The 24,079-nt window shown below is 39.8% G+C and overlaps 1 protein-coding gene across 2 annotated transcripts in view; it reads left to right on the top strand.

Moving 5' to 3' along the window:
• The window catches only part of LOC128684774 (zinc finger protein 721), a 51,406-nt gene extending 28,166 nt beyond the window's left edge, over positions 1-23,240 (top strand). The window contains exons 2-3 of one of the 2 annotated variants that reach the window (XM_053771032.2): positions 12,036-12,152; positions 18,143-23,240. In XM_053771032.2, coding sequence (XP_053627007.1) covers positions 18,166-22,899 — 4,734 coding nt within the window. In that variant the 5' untranslated portion in view covers positions 12,036-12,152; positions 18,143-18,165 and the 3' untranslated portion in view covers positions 22,900-23,240. The remainder of the gene's footprint in view (positions 1-12,035; positions 12,153-18,142) is intronic. The other variant, XM_053771034.2, reaches the window with a different exon arrangement.
• The last annotated feature ends 839 nt before the right edge of the window (positions 23,241-24,079 follow it).

Raw genomic sequence — 24,079 nt, 5'->3', positions numbered from 1 at the left:
CCCATAAAATGTCTCCAAAAAAAAAAAAAACACCCAGCATCCTATAAACTGAAGGTCAGTGACAGGAACTAAAAGTTTGGGGTGTGAGGGGGGGGCTGTAGCTCTCCCAGTTTCATCCAATGCCGAGCCATTGAAACTAAAACAAGTCTTATAAGCCGTGTCTTATAAGCTGCGTCTTATAAGCCATGAAATAAGGTATTTACAATGGAATATTTGTGGCCTCGGTTAATCGAGGAGAGCTCCAGGTGTTGCTCTCCCAGCTTTCCCCAGTATGTGTAGGGTTACAAGAGCCTAAAGTTCATTCAGCTGTTATCCATCCTGTTTTGGGCTATGTGCTGTTGCATTCTTCTGATCCCTTTTCCTGATGAAACTTTTAATGAGTGTATGCTTCTTGTGTGTGTTGGCATACCATTTCAACAGATTTTTCTTTGTTCTCTGCTGCATTATACTGCAGCCCATATTTATTTGCACAGGTGGTCTACAGTTTGCTGTCTATAAATTTCCCTTTCCCATGCATTCTGTATCTCGGATGTTGCATCCTTCTCTGCCGTCGCCCATCTTGTTGTTAGGTGATTTTGACGCTCATCATCATCTTTGGGGAGGTCCCACTGTGACTCATGGTGATCAGTTGGAGACTCTTCTCGCCTCTCATCCTCTTCATATTTTAAACACAGGTGTTCCCACCCATTTTGACTTTCGCACTCAGTCTCTCTCTCTCTCTCTCTTGCATTGATCTTTCTATCTGCTCCTCATCAGTTGCACAATTGCTTGGTCTCTTCTGGTTCATTTTCCCATTATTCTTACTTCTCCTATGTATTCCTGACCTCATAGCCCCCGCTGGCAATTTAGACGAGTAAATTGGGACTTATTCGCTCATCTCACTGCTTTTTGTGTGGACCCTTCTTCGTCCTCTATTGACAAGGTGGTGCACCAGTTTTTGACCTTAGTTTTGTCTGCAGTATCACGTTCTATTCTTCAAACCTCAGGTAGGCATTCTCAGACATGTGTGCCTTGGTGGTCTCCTGCATGCGCTTGTGTAGTGTATTTGAAATGTGCCGCATGGGCCACTATTGATATAATCGGACCACAGAACGCCTTTTGGATGTTAAGTGGGCAAGGGCCGTCACTCAGTGCATCATACTAGATGCTAAATGCACTTGTTGGCAAGACTACATTTCTACCGTTACCTCAAATTCCCCTATGTGTGCGGTTTGGAGGAAGGTACGGAAGCTGTGTGGCAAGTGCACTCTGGACCCAGCTCCCGTTTTGTGGGTTGCTGGTGTTAGTGTTGTGGAACCTCTTGAAGTTGCCATAGAAATTTGGAACTATCTCGTTTGTGTCTCCTAAGGGCTTCACCTCAGTCCCTCATTTCTCGCTTCTAAGTGCTGGGGAGCAATCGCCCTTGGATTTCTCTTCTAATGTAATGGAGTAGTATAATGTACCTTTTACTCTCTTAGAGCTAGAGTCCACACTTTCTAATTGCCGGTCATCGGAAGCTGGGCCTGATGATATTCACATCCCTATGCTACAGCATCTGCATTCTACAGCCCTTACAGTCATTTTTGTGTCTTTTTGATCTTGTTTGGACATGAGGAATTCTCCCTCAACAATGGAAATCTGCCATTGTACTACCGTTGTGCAAGCCAGGCACTTTGTGGCTTGATACCTCTCACTATTATCCCATTGCTCTGACTAGTGTAGTCTGCAGGGTGATGGAACAATTGGTGAGTAGATGTCTGATGTGGTATTTGGAGACTAGCGAAACTCTTTCTCCTCGCCAAAGTGACTCTCACAAGGGCCCCTTGCTCCACTTAGATATGTATGTGAGAAATGCCTTTGCTAATAAATGCTCCATCCTGGCAGTCATTTTTGATCTTGAGAAGGCATAAGACACCACTTGGAGGTATAACATCTTAGCCCAGGCACACTCCTTAGGCCTCTGCAGTAATCTACTGAACTTCCTTGCTGCTTTCTTATCTGAAAGACATTTTCATGTCCGTGTTGGCACCTCACTTTCCTCAGACTGTGTTCAGGCCAAGGGAGCAAATCGCCGGAGTCTCCTCCGTTTGCATTTCACCCTAGTCTGTCAAAGCTGATTATGGTGACCAAGTCTATTCTGTAGCTTCTCCTGCAACTCTTCCTAAGTTAGATTCCCTCCATCATCAGGGTCTGCATTTATGTCTTGGTGCCTGCTGTTCATCCCCTGTTGAAAGCCTCTATGCTGAGGTGAATGTTCCTTCCTTAGTCAATCATCATGATGCTCATTGCCTTCGTTACTTTGTTCACTCTCATGACCTTCGTGTTCCTTCTATATATAAGTTGGTGTCAGACATTAGGAGATGCCCGTTATTTGATCAGTGACCCTGCTTACTCTGTCTGTTTTCTCTTTGTCTTATCTCACTTTGGTCTTCTTTCCAGTTGCCTCCCTTGTATGTTCATGTAGCATTTGCATTTTCCTTTCCCCTTGGGAAGTTCTGATGGTTCGTGTCTGTTCTCCCCTACTGCCGTGTGCTAAAGCTCTCCTACCAACGACTGATTCTCGCTCTCTTTTTCTTGATCACTTCTGGTCTCATGCTTATGCCATCGCTGTTTATACAGATGGTTCTTAATCTTCTGACGGTGTTGGGTTCATGGCGGTGTTCCCTGATGATGATGTCTGGGGTCATTTGTTAGACTCAGCTAGTATTATTACCACTGAGTTGTATGCCATCCTCATAGCGCTTCTCTGTATTACATGTCTCTTTCGGCGTTTGTGATTATTTTGGATTCCATCAGCGCTTTACAGGCCCTTAAACAATATGATTCCCCTCATCCACAGATCCTCTATATTCAACTCTAGTTGTGCCGTGTAGCTAGCAAAAACAAAGATGTTGTTTTCTGTTGGGTCCCTCGACACATTGATGTGCTGGGCAATGAACAGGCAGACGCTGCTGCATGGTCAGCGGTGCGTGATCTTATGGTTTCCTATAGAGGTACACCTACCATCCAACTTACGACCGAGTTTGGTTCCGAGAAACCTGTCGTAAGTCGAAATGGACGTAAGTCGAACTTTACTACTGAATATCAACATAACATTTTTGTAATGACTTTATTTTATTGTTTTATTTTGGTATTTCATGTTTTACTTTACTTTTTATGCTGTTAGTACTGTATTTTATACTGTAAGGTTTAGGATAAACACTGTGTACAACACAAACAGTTGTTTATTTCCCAGAAATTTGGCATAAAAAACACGGTCGTAAGCTGAGTGGTTGTATGTCGAGCAGGTCGTAAGTCGGATGGTAGGTGTATTCTATTCAAGGATTATTTTACTGTCATCTCTGCTTGTCTTCGTGGCCGTTGGCAACAACGGTGGTCGGACATGCACCATAACAAATTACACTCTATTAACCCTTTGAGGGTCGACAGGCCCTCTCCGAGACTCGTTCTCAGGGTCGGCCAAATTTAACCCTTTGAGGGTCGACAGGCCCTCTCCGAAACTCGTTCTCAGGGTCGGCCAAATTTAAAAAAAAAATTATTTTTTCTTATGAAAAAATATTTTTTTTTTCTAAACATTATAGGCTAAACAAAAAAATTTTACTGTCAATACTTACCGAGATATGGAGGCGTGAAGTTTGCCAAAATTGAGCAACATCTGGTAACATCGCCGACTGCCATCACCCGGTATTTTTCTATTTACTTTTTTATGTACTATTTTCAATTATTTTTCAATTTTTCTTTTTCTGAGTAACTTTTATGGCCTCTGAGGCCAACATGATCAGTATTTTGTAAGTTATTTCTTTTTCAATACTACACAATAAGGGCTTAAACACTGTTGTCATTATTTTGTTTATAGAAAATATTTACACAAACAAACGATATGAAATGTTGTTTATTACTATTTATCTATATTTTATATACACATATACAGTCACAGGGAATGTTTCTAGAAGTTCTGCAGCCTGTGGAACTCTTTGAAACATGGTGTCATGCACAGTGGTGTTTTACATTCCTCACACATAAAACGAGTGTCTCTGCGTTGTTGTGGGCGTTTTTTTGTATGTGCACAGACGTAACACCTCTTCTGAGCCTTTTTCTTGAAAGCAGTAGCAGGCACTTTTACCAGGAAGTGATCACCATGCTTCAGACAAGCAGGTAGTTGTTGATAATTTGGTGGGCGGTGAATTGCAGGTGCTGTTCCTTGGTACTTGAATACTATTTGTCTGATGACAGACAAACAGAATTCGCCGTACTGTGGTTTGTTTCTGGTCCTCATCTTATACATATTATAAGCATTGAGCATGGAAATGTCCAGAAGATGGAAAAAGAGTTTTATGTACCACTTATAACTCTTGCGAACACAATCAGCAAACCCAATCTGCATGTCACATTTGTCCACTGAACGCATGTTGAAGGTGCAATCAATCACAGCTGCAGGTTTTAGTATGGGTTCATTGCTCTCTCTGTGCTGCCTGCCACTGTCTGCCATTTCATTAGGGTGAACTGATGACAACAGTGTGACATCTCGTTTGTCATGCCACCGAAATGCCATGATGTCATTGGCAGCAAACGCCTGCACCTCACCTCTACAAGTGCCAGCGTCAAACCTGGGCATATGTTTCCGATTTGCACACACTGTGCCACACACATCTGTCATGTTCACTCGCAAAAAATCACTGAGTGAGGGGCTTGTGTACCAGTTATCTTTATATAATATATGCCCCTTACCAAGGTATGGTTCTATCATTGTTCTAACCACATCACCTGAGATGCCCAATAACTTCCTGGTATTTTGCAATGTATAACTTCCAGTGTACACAATAATATCCAATACCAGACCACTGTAACAATCACAAAGCACAAACAACTTTATACCAAAGCGTTTCCTCTTGCTTGGTATGTACTGCTTGAAAGAAAATCTTCCTTTGAACAGAATCAAAGACTCGTCAATTACAAGCTTCCTGAAGGGATAAAAATGAGTACAGAATTTCTCCTTCAGATACACAAACACATTCCTAATCTTATATAACCTGTCGTTTCTGTCAGGCCTGGTTTTGTCTGAGAAGTGAAGCATATGTAACATTAGCACAAATCGATTCACTGGCATTATATCACTGAAACCTGGGGTTGCAATCAGGCGGTCTATTGACCAGTATGATTTCACTTTGTGCTTATACACATGTGGCATAAGCATTATTGTGGCAAAGAAAAGATACATCTCAGCCACAGTTGCCTCCTTCCACTGGTGTAGACATGATTTTGGTGAGAGTAATGTGTTTGCCATGGTGTACTCGTAGTATGTGTTGCTTTCCATGACAATACTTTCCATCAGTGGTTCGTCAAAGAATAACTCGAAACATTCCAGTTCAGTGGCATTGTTCCCAAGTGTACAAGATGACCGTATTCCACTTTGGCTGTCATCAAACTGGTGGGCATTTGGAACAAAATTGACAGCTTCCTGCCAATCCCAGGTGCGGTCTGCTGGTGGGTACTGGACAATGACAGGTGGTTGTGGTTGTGGAGGCTGGTGTGGTGGGTGGGTGGGGGATGGTGGCCTTTGTTGTAGATCAGCTGAGGCAGCGGCGTGGGTGGCAGCATGGCCCACTGCTGGTGCCTCACCTCCGGCACCACTACCACCACGCACATTTTCAATCCCAATTGCAACAGTATCATCATCATTTTCACTCTCTGTTCCTGTTGTACAGCCACGGGATGTACTCCGAGATGCACTCCTTCCCCTTGGAATAGCATATGGCACACTACCAGAGCGCATATATTGTCGTATATACTGACGCTTCACTGGGGAATATTGCACTTCACTATCACTACTGGAACTAGTTTGAAGAGCTTGTAGTTCATATTCACTATCACTATCATCACCCATGCTCTCATCTGAGTCTGGGATTTGGGAAAATAGAAGTTTCCTCTTGGATTCTGGTACAACTGAACGTGAACAAGACGGCCCAGCACCAGAGGTGGAAGGCTGAGGGTTGTCTGGGTTTTCCTCACTATTACCCATATTATGGTCATTAGTTTCGGTCAAAACCTCACCAAAACCTTGAAACTCATCTTCACTGGCACTTCCATCTGTATTAGAACTGTCACTGGGGAACAAAAGTGTCCCAATTCGCCGAGGAGTGAGGAACTTCTTACCGCGAGGCATGGTGGATATTGTTTACTAAGATGGCATTCCCATAATGCACCACTGGGTCCCAGATTTTTTTCTACTGCGCACACCGACCACACAGACCCATTCTCTCACATGTAGGCCTACCAGCCTTGTCCCGCGAGATTTGACAGCGCTAGAATTTGTGCGTACTAGTACGTCAAAAACCCCTGTGCGTAAGACGTACTAGTACGTCCGAAACCCTCAAAGGGTTAAAAAAAAAAAAAAAAATCTTATGAAAAGATAGAGAATCTTTTCCCGATCATAATGACACCAAAAATATGAAATTTGATGGAAAACTTATGGAATTATGCTCTCGCGAAGTTAGCGGTATCGGCGATGTTTACGCATCGGCGATTTTTCCCACTTTGAGCCACATTTTCGGCCAGTTCCACTGTACTAGTCGACAAAAAACATGAATATTTGGCTAGAACTCCGTTTTTTCTATTGAATGAGTGCAAGAAACCACCCATATACCAATTTCAACTATCCAGTACAGTGGTCAGAATTTAGCAATTTTGCCAATTTCACACAAATTTCAAAAGATGCCAATTTCCGAATAGGGTCCAGAACAAACAAGAAATACATTCCTGGCACTAAAATGACATTTCCTCTGTTCATTAGTCATGTCTCAAGGCCCCTCTTACATTCTTTTGCTTTCCACTTTGAATTTTTATTCTCACAAAAAATAGAAGATTTACTGTTATGCAGACTACTGCATTAGTGTAAAAAATGGTATGAATCATATTGGCGCTCTTGCAAAAGAATATTAGACTCACCAGTTGACTTGTATTGGACGCTTGGCATGATTTGTTTACTTTTGAACTTTGGTAAAAATCAAACATTTCTGCTACTTTGAGCTCAATTTCAAGGTACTTTTTATTGTAAAACCAGTCAAAATCATCTCAATTTCTATGATATGCCTTCCATTCTATAAAATGAGACCAAGAAAACTAGAATACAACAATAAGTACCATACGAAAATACAGTGCAAAGTCGCTGTTTTATTCCAAAAAAACGGTCAAAGTTTTTTTTTTCTCATTATGCACTGTGTGCTGCAGGATTTTTTTTTATACCATGCACACTGACCACATAGACCCATTCTTTCATATGGAGGCCTACCAGCTTTCTCCCACTAGATTTGAGGGCGCTAGAATTTAGGAGTACTAGTACGTCAAAAACCCTGGGTTGTAAGCCGTACTAGTACGGCCGAAACCCTCAAAGGGTTAAACTGCTTGGGAGACTGCACTCTCCCGTCTCTGCATCAACCATACCCGCCTTACCCAAGGGTATCTCATGGAACGACACCCTCTTCCTCTCTGTGAGGTTTGTCGGGTCCCTATTTCGGTTCTTCACTTTCTTGTGGATTGTCTGGTTTACCAGTGAGCTTGCAGGATTTATCTCCACTGATGCTGCCACCCTACTGCTCTTACCTTATCTTCCCTTCTTGCACATAGCCCTGCCTTTGACTTACAATCACTCGTTGACTATTTGTCAGCAACTGCTCTACTATACTAACTTTGATACACAGCCCCTAGCATCCGTTCCAGTCCTTTTCTCCCCTTGTCTCTGTTCCCCTCTCCACCTACCTCTTTATAGCCCTGGCACTGTTTTCTGCCTTGCAGCACTGCATGGCCCTTGTTGGTTTAGCACTTTATTTGATTATAATAATCTGCTGCCTAGTTATTATGGCTTGAAATTCTGTCGATGCTTTCAGTGCCTCTTTTGCTCTATTGTTATCCTTCAAGATGGTGGAAATGGTAGAATTCACTAGCTTCAAGTCATGGGCTATCTCTTGCACTTACTTACCAGCTTCATATTCATTTATAATCTTCATTTTCACCTCAAGATCGAGATCGATAGTCATCCTTTGTTTCTTGGCGCTTCCTTCAGGTATAGTCAAGATCTTCCATTTTGCCGACATCTTGTACTGTAGGGTGCACAGTAAAGTAGAAATTTGTACAAATATGAAAGTTAAAATACAAATGTGAAGGCTAGAGTACTGAGTGGTTGTGGGAATGAGACCGAGATGCTTGATGCTGAGGTGCTGTGCTGCCCATTTCCATGACACAAGTTCTCATACGGCATAAAATACCGACTGGTTGGTTAGCCAATCATAACTCCAAGCGGTCGGTAAACAAGTATGTCACTAAGTGAAGAGTGTCTGTATGTTCATTTGATCATAAAGTCGAACATTATACCAACTGAAAGGCAGGACGAGGGTAAATTCTTGGGAATACTACACCTGAACAGCAAACTAAAATTCAACACACACACACATCCAAAACATTTCTAAAAAAGAATTCCAAAACAGTGGTCATTCAAAAATATGCTATAATAATAATAATAATAATAATAATAATAATAATAATAATAATAATAATCTTCATTTCTATATGAAACAACTATTACAGATTTAGCTGACATCATTGACATGCTACATAGAAAAATCTTGGTTATGCAGAGCATTTCGGGCAACTTAAGTTAATCTTGTCCCACAGGATGTGACCCACAACAGTTGACTAACACTCAAGTATCCACTTACTACTAGATGAACAGGGGCAGCAGGTGTAAGGAAACATGCCCAGTGTTTCACCTGTGCCAGAGATCAGTCCTGAACCCACCCTCAGTGTGTGAGCTGAGAACACTACCAACCAAGCCATAAACATGCTAACTTCCCTGCTCACTTTGTACTACTCTAATCTATCCATACCTCACATATGGTATTTGTGGAAGGTGATCAGCAACAGCTAAGTGCCCTACACCTGTTGTTTCGCAGCAGAAATCAACTCTGGAAATAATTACTCATTCAGGCTCTAAGCAACACACATCCATTATCCAAAAATTCAAATTTCCTTAACATACAATATATCCACACTTTCTAATGTGCATGCTGTCTACAAGGCACTCAGTTCAAACAACAAATTTTATCTGGACAGCTGTAATGGACCACATGGACACAATACAATGAACAACTATCTCCTTTTATATTCCAAAGTACAACTCGACCTGTTCAAAAATGCTGTGCAAATAAAAAAAAACTGCCTGACTTTGCCAAAAATTTCCCCGTCTGCCAACATATTTACCAGTGTTGTTCAGAAGAACCTGTTTAATCTCTCATAAATGTTATATTCATTATCTCTCTGTAAATTCTCATTTTTTTTTATTTCACCACCACAGTTCAAACACTCCATAAAATGCAGGTCATTGAACCAATGGAAATTTAATGTTATTTATTTGTAATTGGCAAATTTGTTATTTGCAATCTGCCTCATTGCACTTGGTTCTTGCCAGTAGGGAAACACTAATTAATAATCTTGAGGTTAATGATGAGCTTGGGGAGAGTGATCACAAATCACTCAGTTTTAACATATCATGGAATTCCCCTAATAATGGCAATCAAGTCTCCGTCCCTGACTTTCGCTTGGCTGATTTCATAGGACTGAAAAATTACTTAGGTGGGCTGAACTGGAATGACCTGACTAGGGGTCAGGTAGGTGGTGATGGTTGCCGATATGATGCTTTCCAGGGCATAGTTCTAGCTGCTCAGTCAAATTATGTTCCAAATAGGGAAATCAGATCAAACAAAAATGATCCTAAATGGATGAACAATAGATTAAAATATCTGATTGGTCAAAAGAGAGGCATATATAGGCAAATCAAAAGAGGAGAGGGGCAATTAAGAAATCGATATATTCAGTTAAAGAGAGAAATAAAAAAGGGAATTAGAAAAGCAAATAGAGATTATGAGGTTAAAGTTGCAAGAGAATCGAAGACTAACCCAAAAGGATTCTTTCAGGTATACAGAAGTAAGATCAGGGACAAGATAGGCCCACTCAAAAGTTCCTCGGGTCAGCTCACTGACAGTGATAAGGAAATGTGTAGAATTTTTAACACATACTTCCTCTCAGTTTTTACACAGGAGGATACCAGCGATATTCCAGTAATGATAAATTATGTAGAACAGGACGATAATAAACTGTGCACTATTAGGGTCACAAGTGACATGGTCCTTAGGCAAATAGATAAATTAAAACCTAACAAATCCCCAGGCCCTGATGAACTGTATGCAAGGGTTCTAAAGGAATGTAAAGAGGAGCTTAGCACACCTTTGGCTAATCTTTTCAACATATCACTACAAACTGGCATGGTGCCAGATAAGTGGAAAATGGCAAATGTGATACCTATTTTCAAAACAGGTGACAGGTCCTTAGCTTCGAACTATAGACCAATAAGCCTAACCTCCATAGTGGGAAAATTTATGGAATCAATAATTGCCGAGGCAGTTCGTAGCCACCTTGAAAAGCATAAATTAATCAACGAATCTCAGCATGGTTTTACAAAGGGGCGTTCCTGCCTTACGAATTTATTAACTTTTTTCACTAAGGTATTTGAGGAGGTAGATCATGGTAATGAATATGATATTGTGTATATGGACTTCAGTAAGGCTTTTGACAGGGTCCCACATCAGAGACTATTGAGGAAAATTAAAGCACATGGAATAGGAGGAGAAATTTTTTCCTGGATAGAGGCATGGTTGACAAATAGGCAGCAGAGAGTTTGCATAAATGGGGAGAAATCAGAGTGGGGAAGCGTCACGAGCGGTGTTCCACAGGGGTCAGTGTTGGGCCCCCTGCTGTTCACAATCTACATAAACGACATAGATGAGGGCATAAAGAGCGACATCGGCAAGTTTGCCGATGACACCAAAATAGGCCGTCGAATTCATTCTGACGAGGACATTCGAGCACTCCAGGAAGATTTGAATAGACTGATGCAGTGGTCGGAGAAGTGGCAGATGCAGTTTAATATAGACAAATGCAAAGTTCTAAATGTTGGACAGGACAATAACCATGCCACATATAAACTAAATAATGTAGATCTTAATATTACGGATTGCGAAAAAGATTTAGGAGTTCTGGTTAGCAGTAATCTGAAACCAAGACAACAGTGCATAAGTGTTCGCAATAAAGCTAATAGAATCCTTGGCTTCATATCAAGAAGCATAAATAATAGGAGTCCTCAGGTTGTTCTTCAACTCTATACATCCTTGGTTAGGCCTCATTTAGATTATGCTGCACAGTTTTGGTCACCGTATTACAGAATGGATATAAATTCTCTGGAAAATGTACAAAGGAGGATGACAAAGATGATCCCATGTATCAGAAACCTTCCCTATGAGGATAGACTAAGGGCCCTGAAACTGCACTCTCTAGAAAGACGTAGAATTAGGGGGGATATGATTGAGGTTTATAAGTGGAAGACAGGAATAAATAAAGGGGATGTAAATAGTGTGCTGAAAATATCTAGCCTAGACAGGACTCGCAGCAATGGTTTTAAGTTGGAAAAATTCAGATTCAGGAGGGATATAGGAAAGTACTGGTTTGGTAATAGAGTTGTGGATGAGTGGAACAAACTCCCAAGTACCGTTATAGAGGCCAGAACGTTGTGTAGCTTTAAAAATAGGTTGGATAAATACATGAGTAGATGTGGGTGGGTGTGAGTTAGACGTGATAGCTTGTGCTACCAGGTCGGTTGCCGTGTTCCTCCCTTAAGTCAATGTGACCTGACCTGACTAGGTTGGGTGCATTGGCTTAAGCCGGTAGGGACTTGGACCTGCCTCGCATGGGCCAGTAGGCCTTCTGCAGTGTTCCTTCGTTCTTATGTTCTTATGTTCTTATACAGCTGTACTGACTTGAATATTAGATCTATAATTAAGTAATATATTAGTCTTAGGATTAGTGGCTTTCTGCTGAAGCTTTATTTATATCAAATTATATTTGTATTAAGATCAAAATCAAAATTAGAATTAATTGGAATGTATAACTACTACAACTTCTTTATATGGCTCTTAAGAAATAAAAAATAAATTCTTCCCCTTTTTTTGCAGTCATGCTCTACGTGTTAAGAACATAAGAACGAAGGAACACTGCAGAAGGCCTACTGGCCCATGCGAGGCAGGTCCAAGTCTCCTACCGGCTTAAGCCAATGCACCCAACCTAGTCAGGTCAGGTCACATTGAACACAGCAACCGACCTGGTAGCACAAGCTATCAGGCCCAACTCACACCCACCCACATCCACTCATGTATTTATCCAACCTATTTTTAAAGCTACACAACGTTCTGGCCTCTATAACTGTACTCGGGAGTTTGTTCCACTCATCCACAACTCTATTACCAAACCAGTACTTTCCTATATCCTTCCTGAATCTGAATTTTTCCAACTTAAAACCATTGCTGCGAGTCCTGTCTAGGCTAGATATTTTCAGCACACTATTTACATCACCTTTATTTATTCCTGTCTTCCATTTATACACCTCAATCATATCCCCCCTAATTCTACGTCTTTCTAGAGAGTGCAGATTCAGGGCCCTTAGTCTATCCTCATAGAGAAGGTTTCTGATACATGGGATCAACTTTGTCATCCTCCTTTGTACATTTTCCAGAGCATTTATATCCATTCTGTAATACGGTGACCAAAACTGTGCAGCATAATCTAAATGAGGCCTAACCAAGGATGTACAGTATAGAGTTGAAGAACAACCTTATTTTCTTTTCTCTTTATCAATATTTTTTCTCCTTTATCACATCACCTACAATTTTTACATGCAGTTGTGCCTACAAATTGATAAGCTTCCAGTTTTGTGGGTTTCAGGTATATAATTCTTTTCACTGATGGGCTAGCTGTGAATAGATTCAGCTATCCAACACTTACTGAAGGACAACCAGTGAATAGATTTTGTTATCAAACACTTGTACTGAAGTATGTACAACCAGTGAATAAATTCAGTTATCCCACACTTACTGAAGGACAACCAGTGAATAGATTCAGTTTTCCAACATTTTTACTGAAGTACAACCAGTGAATGTATTTAGTTTAACATTTATCTGACTAAGTGACTTCACCATTCCCAAATCTCTCTCTGTTCTGGTCATTAATTCCTATGAATGTTAATATTAGCCATATTAGTGTAATGCCTTACACAGATATTGTCTCCAGCAAAAACTGAACAAAATTTATTATGCAGACAATTTTGTGTTTATGCTTGTAGTTTAATAGGACCAGTAGAAACGTAACTCCCTACAGATTTGTTGGGATGACTGCATTTCATTTTTGATCAGATTCCACTGTAACCAGATAATATGTGCCACTTTTTTCTTTTTATCCTTCATTGCCTCCTTTGTGTCTTCATTACCCCACAGACAAATGACTGTATGCCTCTTCTTTCATCTTTATCAATACTTCTGCTTTAGGCAATGTAGTACTCTTTTTCTTATCTTTTCTGCTGAAAGCCTCATTTCTTTCTTTCCCATTTACTTGATTCATTTACTTAGTCCTTATTCCTCACTTTGGTCAATACTTCATATTGAAAATATTTATGGAATAAACATAGAAATGTTCAGGAAAAATCTGGACCAATTTCTGCATTATCTGCCAGATATAGGCATGCACTGCAAGCTACTGGCAGCAGCATCCTGGTTGATCAGGTAGTTAAGGTTGGAGGCGGGAGCCGTTTCAGTGCTCTCAAGAAAAAAAATTGAAAAATTATGGAAATAAGTTATTCATACAGAAAAATAGCTTAACTCTTTGGCAACACAATGGTACAAGAATCAATGTTCTACAATGTTTCTACAAGAAATTATAGTCATTTATATCAGGTATGGTGGCGGCGATGTAGGTAGCAATATTTCGATATAAAAGAGTTACTCGTCGTCTCCATGTTGTATTCTTTGATCTATGAGTGATAGAAAACGGTGTTTTGAAGAGGATAACTGCACTAGAACATTAGTTTACTAAGAAATACCCCTCAAGGAAGGTTCCTTTGATGTTGGTGAGGGGCTCTTGATTTAAGGAATTGGATCTGTGCTCCAGTTCCCCGAATTAAGCCTGAATGCCTTCCACATCTCCCCCCAGGCGCTGTATAATCCTCCGGGTTTAGCGCTTCCCCCTTGATTATAATAATAATAATACTAAGAAATACACCGAAAAAAAATGCGATTTCCGCGAAAAAAAAAAAATTTTGACGGCGGGTAGGCCTGCGTTCTAGGCCTATATCTCGGAAGTAACTTATTCACTTATTTCGCTTTACCACTCCATTATTAATGATTGTATTGAAATGATTTTCACAGACAATATAAAACAAAGTGTGTTTGAATTTTTAACATAAGATTTTTTGGAATATCTCAAATATTTTTGATTTTGTGGGGGGTAAAAGGCAGATATTTTGGCAAATGCCAAAAATTCTGTCAAATGTATTTTTTTTAACATGATAATAAGATACATTAGATGAAATGGCTATGTAAAAACGTCGTGCTAGTTGTATTCTAACAGTTGGGAATGTCGGAAGTGCCACTCGTAGTGCCAATTTGTCAGGTCATGCTGCCATATATCAAAATTATGTTAATATTTTTTTCTATGTTGTTTGTTGGCCAATCATACTGAAACTTTGTTACATTCTTCTACATATGCACCTCTAAAAGTACACCAAAAATAAAATAAATCGGTTGAAAAATAAAAAAAATGAAAATGAAAGATGAGGGTTCAGCCTTAACAAGGAAATCTAGCCACAGGCTGGGCTGTGAGTGTAAAACCCTTGAAATGAGCAGCAGACAGGGTTTGAATTCAACACTATTCCACACATTACTTACAATTTAATTATTCCTATTCTGATTCTCCCACCTCGCATTGCATACTCTTATACAGTACTGTATAAGAGTATTGTGTTGTATATGTGCCTATTATATACATAATCTCATTTTTGACAAATTCTGCAATAATATCTTCATTTGTATTTATGCCTGATATACAAAACTTTCATACAGCATCAAATCAGTCTACTTAAAAGTAAAATACCGTGGAACCTCTACTTACGAGTGCATCCACATGTGAGTTTTTTCAGATATGAGCAGTTGCTCAGTCGATTTTTTGCTTCCATGTGTGAGCAAAATTTCTAGAAGCGAGCGGGCCTCAAGGGAGGTTCCTTGACGCTAGTGAGGGGCTCTTGCTCTTGATCTAGGAAATTGGATCTCAGTTGTTTGTTGGATTATCTTATTGAAACTTGAGCAATGTATGATGGAAAGATGCTTCTTAACGCAAACCAAAATTGAAAGAAATTGGACCATAAATAACGGAGTTCACTTCTCAACCATTAGCTGCCCTTAGTATGGTTTTTATGGTTGTTTTCTCGTTTTCTTGGTCTCAATTGATAGAATGGAAGATGTATTACTGAAATAGATATGATTTTGATTGCCTTGAAAAGTACCTTGAAATTGAGTTCAAAGTAGTGGAAATGTTCGATTCTTTGGCGATGAAGGGTATTAAAGGGTGGACTCCCAGCACCCACTCTTCAATACCTCTATATAATGTCAGATTTTATTAATTTGAGTGTCCTTATCATACTTCTACTTTGTTTATGTTATACCTATTTTTTTTTTTTAACAAGTCGGCTGTCTCCCACCGAGGCAGGGTGACCCAGAAAGAAAGAAAATCCCAAAAAAGAAAATACTTTCATCATCATTCAACACTTTCACCTCACACATAATCACTGTTTTTGCAGAGATGCTCAGAACACAACAGTTTAGAAGCATATACGTATAAAGATACACAATACATCCCTCCAAACTGCTAATATCCCGAACCCCTCCTCCACATGCCATGGTGAACTATGAGTTACTGAGACTGCTCATGCCTTCTCCCTATTTCTTGTCTTTTTTCATAAAGCTCCGGCCACTGGGCGGAGCTACCACTAGCAACCACCTCCACCTCTACCAATAGCAACCACCTCCACCTCTACCACTAGCAACCACCTCCTCCTCTACCACTAGCAACCACCTCCGCCTCTACCACTAGCAACCACCTCCTCCATTACCACCAGCAGCCACCTCCTCCACTACCTCTAGCACCACTTTCTCCACTACCACCAGCAACCACCTCCTCCACTACCACCAACAACCACCTCCTCCACTACCACCAGCAACCACCTCCTGCACTACCACTAGCAACCACCTCCACCTCTACCACTAGCAACCACCACCACCTCTACCACTAACAACCACCTCCTTCACTACCACCAACAACCACCACCTCCACTACCACCAGTAACCACTTCCTCCACTACCACCAGCAACCACCTCCTCCACTACCACCAGCAACCACCTCCTCCACTACCACCAGCAACCACCTCCTCCACTACCACCAGCAACCACCTCCTCCACTACCACCAGCAACCACCACCACTACTACAACCAGCAACCACCACCACTACTACCACCAGCAACCACCTCCATTACTACCACTAGCAACCACCACCACTACTATCACTAGCAACCACCATCACTACTACCACCAGCAATCACCACCACTACTACCACCAGCAACCACCACCACTACTGCCACCAGCCACCACCTCCACTACTACCACCAGCAACCACCTCCACTAGGCGGAGCTTTACGAAAATAGGGAGAAGGCGCAAGCAGTCTCAGTAACTCATAGTTCACCATGGCGTGCGGAGGTATGAGCTCACGACACTATAAAATATTTTATAATTATACTGTTACTAACAATAAAGGTTATCTAACTATCATATTTACTCCAGAATAATATTAGGTATGTATAACATAAATAATGTAGAAGTATGATCAAGATGCTCAAATTAATAAAAACTGAATTTATATAGGTATTAAAGGGTGGTTGCCAGGCTCCCACCCTTCAATATGATGACGTCATTTGTTTACTGTTGAACATCACCAAAGAATTGAACATTTCTGCTGCATTGAGCTCAGTTCCAAGGTACTTTTCGTAAATAATGCAGTAGTCTGCATAAAAGTAAGTGTATTTATGTAAGTGCGTGTGTACGTGTATGTTTGGGGGTCTGAAATGGACTAATCTACTTCACAATATTCCTTATGGGAAAAAATTCGGTCAGTAATGGCACCTGAACATACTACTGGAATGAAAAAAGTTCGTTAACCGGGGGTCCACTGTAGTCTGCATAAAAGTAAATCTTCTATTTTCGTGTGAATAAAAATTCCAAATGGTAATAAATAATAATAGTAACAATAATAATAATAATAATAACAATAATACAGTGGACCCCCGCATAACGATCACCTCTGAATGCGACCAATTATGTAAGTGTATTTATGTAAGTGCGTTTGTATGTGTATGTTTGGGGGTCTGAAATGGACTAATCTACTTCTCAGTATTCCTTATGGGAACAAATTCGGTCAGTACTGGCACCTGAACATACTTCTGGAGTGAAAAAATATCGTTAACCGGGGATCCACTGTATAATAATAATATAATAGTAATATAATAATAATATTACGTATAATAATACATGTATAATAATAAAGTATACAGTGGAACCTCAAATATCGAACTTTCTTTGGTCCAGAAGGCTGTTTGAGTGCCTTTACCGAATGAATTTATTCCCATGAGGAATAATGTAAATTAGGTTAGTCCATTTCAGACCCTCAAAAATACACTTATAAAAGCACTTACAAAAATACACTTACATAATTGGTTGTGTTGGGAGCAGTTCGATTTTTGAGGTTCCACTGTACTATAATAATAATTATAATAATAGCTTCGAAAGGCTGTCATTGGATGGCAATGATTACCACAACTATAGGAGAGCAGTTATGGCCGCCTCCACTTGTCACATAATGACATATTTTATTCATTCTAGATTATATATCAGGTTTCTATGTTGTTTATATCGTTTATGTCATATTAGTTGAATTGTGATAAATAAGCCGTAGAGTTGATATTTGGGAAATTACTGAAGTACAGAATTCCACTGGAATGGATTAATTCAATTTCAGTTAATTTAAATGAGGAAAATTGACTCTGCAAAGAAGCAAATCCAGATGCGAGCAAGGTCATGGAAGGATTAAACTTGCAAGTAGAGGTTCCACTGTACTTAAATCAAAGTTCTGTAGATTGTTCTTGTCATCATGTTAATTATCATTCATTCTTGCATTTTTTCTTCAGAAGTGGCCTGGAGCTAAGTGAGAATGGAGTCCCTAGGGTGTGTAGTGTGTGGTGTTAATCTGAAAAGTGATGACCCTCACATCCTTGTCCTGGAAGGCTTTACCGACCACACTGGCACACCACTCAAGGAAGTTGTAGCGTCTGCCCTTCAGCAGAACTTGAAACCAACAGACTATATTTGTATAAAATGCTCTGAACTATTTAATGAGAAAGATAGACTGCAGAAAATGACAACAGATATGGACAGTCACATCATGACCAAAATCAAAGACTCGTCTAAGAAAACTATTGACATCCAAGGCACTATATCAATTGTTATGGGAGAGTCTTTTACTAATGACAGCATTAAAGAAGAACTGGAAAGACAATATAATAGCATTAAGAATGATTCCACAGATGCAAAATCCATGATGATGGTAACGGAATGCAGTGAAAAGCCTAATAATGCCCCTAAGAGAAGAAGAGGAAGACCAAAGGCCACAAAGAAGAAAAAGACAAACATTTCAGAGCCTCCACCACTAATGGTCAATCAGCGAGAAAAACGAAAACGTTCAAGTAAATTTAATATTTTCCTAGAGGTTCTGAAAGGTGAGAAGGACTTCTATATAGAAGATGAAGATGAGGATGAACCTAAAATTAAGAAGAGACGTGCAGGCAAGAAGAGAAAGTCCATTAATGTTATTGCAGCAGTTGAGGATAAAATTAAAGATAATGTTGCAGGTAAAATGTGTGTTATACAAGTCAGTGATTTAAGTATGCAGAACAGAGAGAGACATACAGAAGAGAAAGATAGATTAGACTTAGATGAAGTTGTACAAGAAATTTTTGGAAATGATACTGATGCAGAAACTGCATTGATTCACGAGATTGAAAAATTTGACCATGACGAAGATGATTTTATTAATGCAATAGACAACATGAACTCGCAACATGAAGAAAAAAGTGAAAACTGTTGTAGTCTTAATAAAATTGTTTCTTTACCCACTCAGAAGTTGGAAATCAAGCAGGAAATTGATGCAGAATGGCCTAAAATTAAATGTGAATTTCCTGCATCCTTAGAAAAATTGAAAGAACCATCTATTGAAGTAGCAGAAGTTGAAGGCGATTTAACAGTTAGTATGCCTTTTATTGAGGTTGCCATCACCCCAGGTGAAGATAATACTGTGTGTGCTGTGATTAATGACCCAGAAGTTTTGAGCTCTATTGTAATAGAAGATTCAACAGATACATTAGACTCTGCTTTAAAGAAATATCGATGTAAACTTTGTAGTGAAACATTTATCAGTAAAGAAACTGCTCGTAAACATGCTCGAGAGTGTCGTGCCAAAACTAATATAATGGAAAATAGTAATAGGGAAAGCTTTAAATGCAGTGATTGTGATAGGACCTTTCCTACACTAAGGGGTCGTGACAGACACCACCTCCACATGCATCTCAAACACAAACCAGTCCGCTGTACTGATTGCTTTCAAACATTCAATAGCATTCGTCCACTGGAACGTCACCTCCGCAATCATCATGACAAAGACCCTACGCATTACTGTGGTATTTGTGATGAAGAATTCGTCTTGTTAACTTCCCTTGAGCATCACAAAGAAATAATGCACCCTCTTGCATGCAGAAAAAAATTATTACTTTCCCGAAGTATTCGTATTAGAGACCAGGCCTTACCAAACAGGGTGGTTGAATGCCCATTTTGCAATAAAAAAATCCATGGTTCAAGGGCTCTTAGACTCCATCATCAAAAGATGCATAATGGACAAGAGTACACATGTAAATATTGCAAATATAAAAGTAGCTGCCTTAGTACAATGCACCGACACATGGTTAGAGTTCACAAAGCTTTAAATCTAAAGTTGTTTAACTGTCTCCAGTGTATGGCAGGGTATCAGGACCCTAGAGATTTAGAGGAACACTACATCTCCGTACATAAGACTGAGGCTTTATTTCTTTGTCTGCACTGTGGTGAAAAGTTTGCCTGTTTAGATATGTTTCGTTTTCACCGTAAAAGTCACAGAGCTTTTTCTTGTAAGTTGTGTCATTTGGGATTTATGAAAGAAGAAGCACTGGAGGATCACTTAAAAACTGTTCACACATGTGATCCTGTTGGTAATATGGAAAATGGCAATGACACCAATCAGCCAGAAATTGTGAGCAATTGTGAAAGCTTTGTTCAGACAAATGAAGATGCTACTAAGAAAAGTAATGAAGATAATGCTTCAGCTGTTAGTTCCAAAGTATTAGTTATTGCTAGTGATGGCAGCGTGCAGGTTAAAGAAGAAGGAAAAGAGGCAAATGCAATTCCTACCATTCCATCTGAGGATGTTACTCTTCATCTACAACAGACTCAAGAAGGAGGACTGAAAGAAATGGACATGCTCAATCCTCTACAGGGCCAGAGAGTAAAAGATCTTCCCAAGAAAATGAATTGCCCAGTTTGCAACAAGGTTCTTACAACAAAATTTTTGAGGACACACATGTTAAGTCATAAAGGAAATTTGCCACACAAATGCCTCCTTTGTGATAAGGCATATGCTCAGGGTACATTGCTTAGAAAGCACATGAAGAATCGACATTATGAGGAATTTTTAAAGCTAGGTAACAAAAATCCAAAAAAACACAAAATTGGATGTGATTTTTGCCAAGAGATTTTTGACAACATATATACTTTGGAAGAACACTTGTGGTTACACATGGAAGAAAAGACTTTTGAATGCACAGATTGTAAAATAAAATTTGGTATGGAAAGCAACTTGCGTGAACATTTCAAAAGTCACTTTTTTAAGGAAGCTCAGCCATGTCCAGTATGCAAAAGAGAATTCAAATCCATTGGCTATTTCAATGAACATGTAGAGAGGTGTGAAAAACGGTGGAAGTGTGAACATTGTGGTTTAGAGTGTGACACTCAAGAATATTATCGGAAGCATCAACGTGCTGAGCATGGTGGTGAAAATGTTGTTAAATATCAGTGTATTTTGTGTGACAAGTCATTTGTTGAGCGCCACCGCTTTGATGACCATATGATCACCCATTCATCAGAAAAGGCGTTTGTCTGTCACATATGTCAGAAACAATTTAAGCGTCAGCGACCACTAAAAGATCATTTGGTACGAGCTCATTCTGAAGGGCAATTGATGTGTAGCTATTGTCGTAAAACTTTCCCAACACAGCAAGAATTAGACTTGCACAAACATAAACATCGTAAAGAATTTCCTTGTACATCATGTGGTCATGTATACACTTCAAGAGAAGCTCTTGTGAACCATTTAATGGTTCACCATTCAGAAATGTCTCATTCTTGTCATATATGTAACCAGTCTTTTGTTAAACAGGTTAATTTGAAAGCACATTTAATTACTCATAGTTCTACCACACCTAACATTTGCCATGCAGATGGCTGTCACAAAATGTTCCGAACAGAGGCTTTGCTACGAAACCACGTAGCTCGCCGGCATCATGAACTGCAGTATGAATGTTCTATATGTGATCGTAAATTCGGCTTAGAATCTGATCAAATTCGGCACATGGCAACACACATGAGTAGGCCTGCTTTATTATGTGATGAGTGTGGTCGCACCTTCAGAAGTGAGGCACAATTGGAACGGCATCTTCTAACACATACACAGGAAAAACCTTATGAATGTGAAGTGTGTCAGCACTCTACAACCACACGAAACCAGTTGTTACGTCACATACGAGGAAAGCATGGTTTTGCTGATGCAGCTCCACATCTTGTGGTTAATCGTTGGCGTTGCTCTGTATGTGGCAAAATGTTTGTGGTGCGAGGATCTTTGCTACGTCACCTTCAGGATCATGCCACTCATGGTGTTCAAGCACAGGGTCATGCTATTAAGACACGTTCAACACCATCTGCAGTTACAGAAATTTCACTTTCATCTGGGATAATGGACCCTAATACAACTACTACTAGTTTTTTGGACCAAGTTTCAGCTCTAAGTTGGCAAGACCTTACTCCCCTACTTCGTCTTCATGTTATGGCCGATGAAGAAACTTGTGAGGGGGAGACATCAGCAATAGTAGCAGATGTATGGCAGTGCCCTGGCTGCCTTCATGCCACACAAACAGAGGAAGATATGAGAGACCATCTTGTAGGAACTTCACAGTGTCAGGAAGCAGTCATCCTGCAGTTGGCTGGTGGGTTAGCTAATGCTGATGACCTGGATGATGAAGGTGATGCTGAAGAACAGCAAAATTTGAATGAAGGGGAAAGTAGAGCAGTGTTACAGCTAACAGGCACTGATGGTGGGATGCAGTATGTCATCGTACAAGAAGAAAATAGAGCCACACAAAGGCTAAATGAAAGTGGCAAAGATGTTCAAGCTGTACCAGCTGGTGATGAAGGCATGCAAGTACTAGTTAGCATGGATGATAGTTTTCAGCATCTTCTGCAGCAACCAGCACATTCTGACATTCAGATTGTTGTGGAAGATGCAGCTCCTTTAAAGCAACTGTTTGCAGAAAGTGGAAATGAGGAGGAACATTCTGATATAGTGGATGCTTCTTCTACAAGTGAAGGTCAGGACACTGTATCTACTGACACTCCATTATTAAATGGCTCTGAGGTGCTGCTACAGACAGCTGATGGACGATTAGTATTGCAGCAGACAGTTGGAGGTGTGACACAGTATCAACTGGTGGAGGGTGTCCCCACATCAGGGGAGGATGAAGATACAACTTCAGCTCTTCTCCCTGCCCATCCCCCTACATTGCATCCAGAGTTTATTCTGCCACATTAAGCATAATCCTTTGTGTTTATTTAGGCTTTTTATACTGGTTATTTATGTTTTTCATAAAAAAGTATTTGATAGTGGTACCTCTAATGGAGGTTCCTTAATGCTGGTAAGGGCTCTTGACCTAAGGAATTGGACTTGTCCTTTCCTTCCTTGGACTGAACCTTATTACCTCTCATTCCCAAGCACTGCATGTCCCTTATGAATTTAGTGCTTCCCCATAAATGTAATAATTATAATAATGATTTAGTAGTTGTAAACTTATTGTTATTTTATAAAAATGTATAATATATATATACTGTAATTTAAGTTCTAATTTATTTAAAATTTAATAAATCTTATGTCAATTATTTGTTTTAGTATCATAGAAATATCTTTCGGTAATTTGAATGAGGGTTGGTGAAAGAATAGGTACGTACTCAGTTCCAGATTAAATTGGTCGAAAACATAGAAAACTGATTTTCATGCGAAATACAGTGGAACCTCTACTTGCGAGCGCATCCATGTGCGAATTTTTCCAAATACGAGCAGTCGATGGGTCAATTTTTTGCTTCCATATGCGAGCAAAATTTCCATAAGTGAGCAGACCTCAAGGCAGGTGCCTTCACGCTGGTGATGGGCTCTTGCTCTTGATCTAGGGAATTGTATCTCATTTGTTTGTTGAACTATCTTATTGAAACTTGGGCAATGTATGATGGAAAGATGCTTAACGTAATAATAATCATATGTATAATAATACGTACAGTGGAACCTCAAATATCGAACTTAATCCGCTCCAGGAGTTGGTTCTAAATTAGAAAAGTCTGAAAAGCTAAGCAATATTTCCCATAAGAAATAATGGAAATACAATTAATCCGTTCCAGAAACCCAAAAATATTCACAAAATAAAATACATTTTATAGAGATTAATTATAGTTTTACATACACACAACAAAGATAGTGTTCAATTACTTATTAATAAATTTAAGTAAACATATAAAATAACATTTTACCTACCTTTATTGAAGATTGGTGATGGCATTGGGAAGATAGGGAGGAGGAGAGTGGAAGTTGGGGTTAGTGTTTGGAAGGAGAATCTCCCTCCATGAGGACTTCAGGTATCAAATCCCTCTCTGGGGTTACTTCCCTTCGCTGTCTTTTAACGCCACTAGGACCAGCTTGAGAGTCACTGGACCCCTGTCTCACA

The sequence above is a fragment of the Cherax quadricarinatus genome, chromosome 5, assembly GCF_038502225.1.
Source record: "Cherax quadricarinatus isolate ZL_2023a chromosome 5, ASM3850222v1, whole genome shotgun sequence".
Taxonomy (NCBI): Eukaryota; Metazoa; Arthropoda; class Malacostraca; order Decapoda; family Parastacidae; genus Cherax; species Cherax quadricarinatus.
Note: the sequence above shows the minus strand (reverse complement) of the source record. Positions and strands in the feature narration are given on the sequence as shown.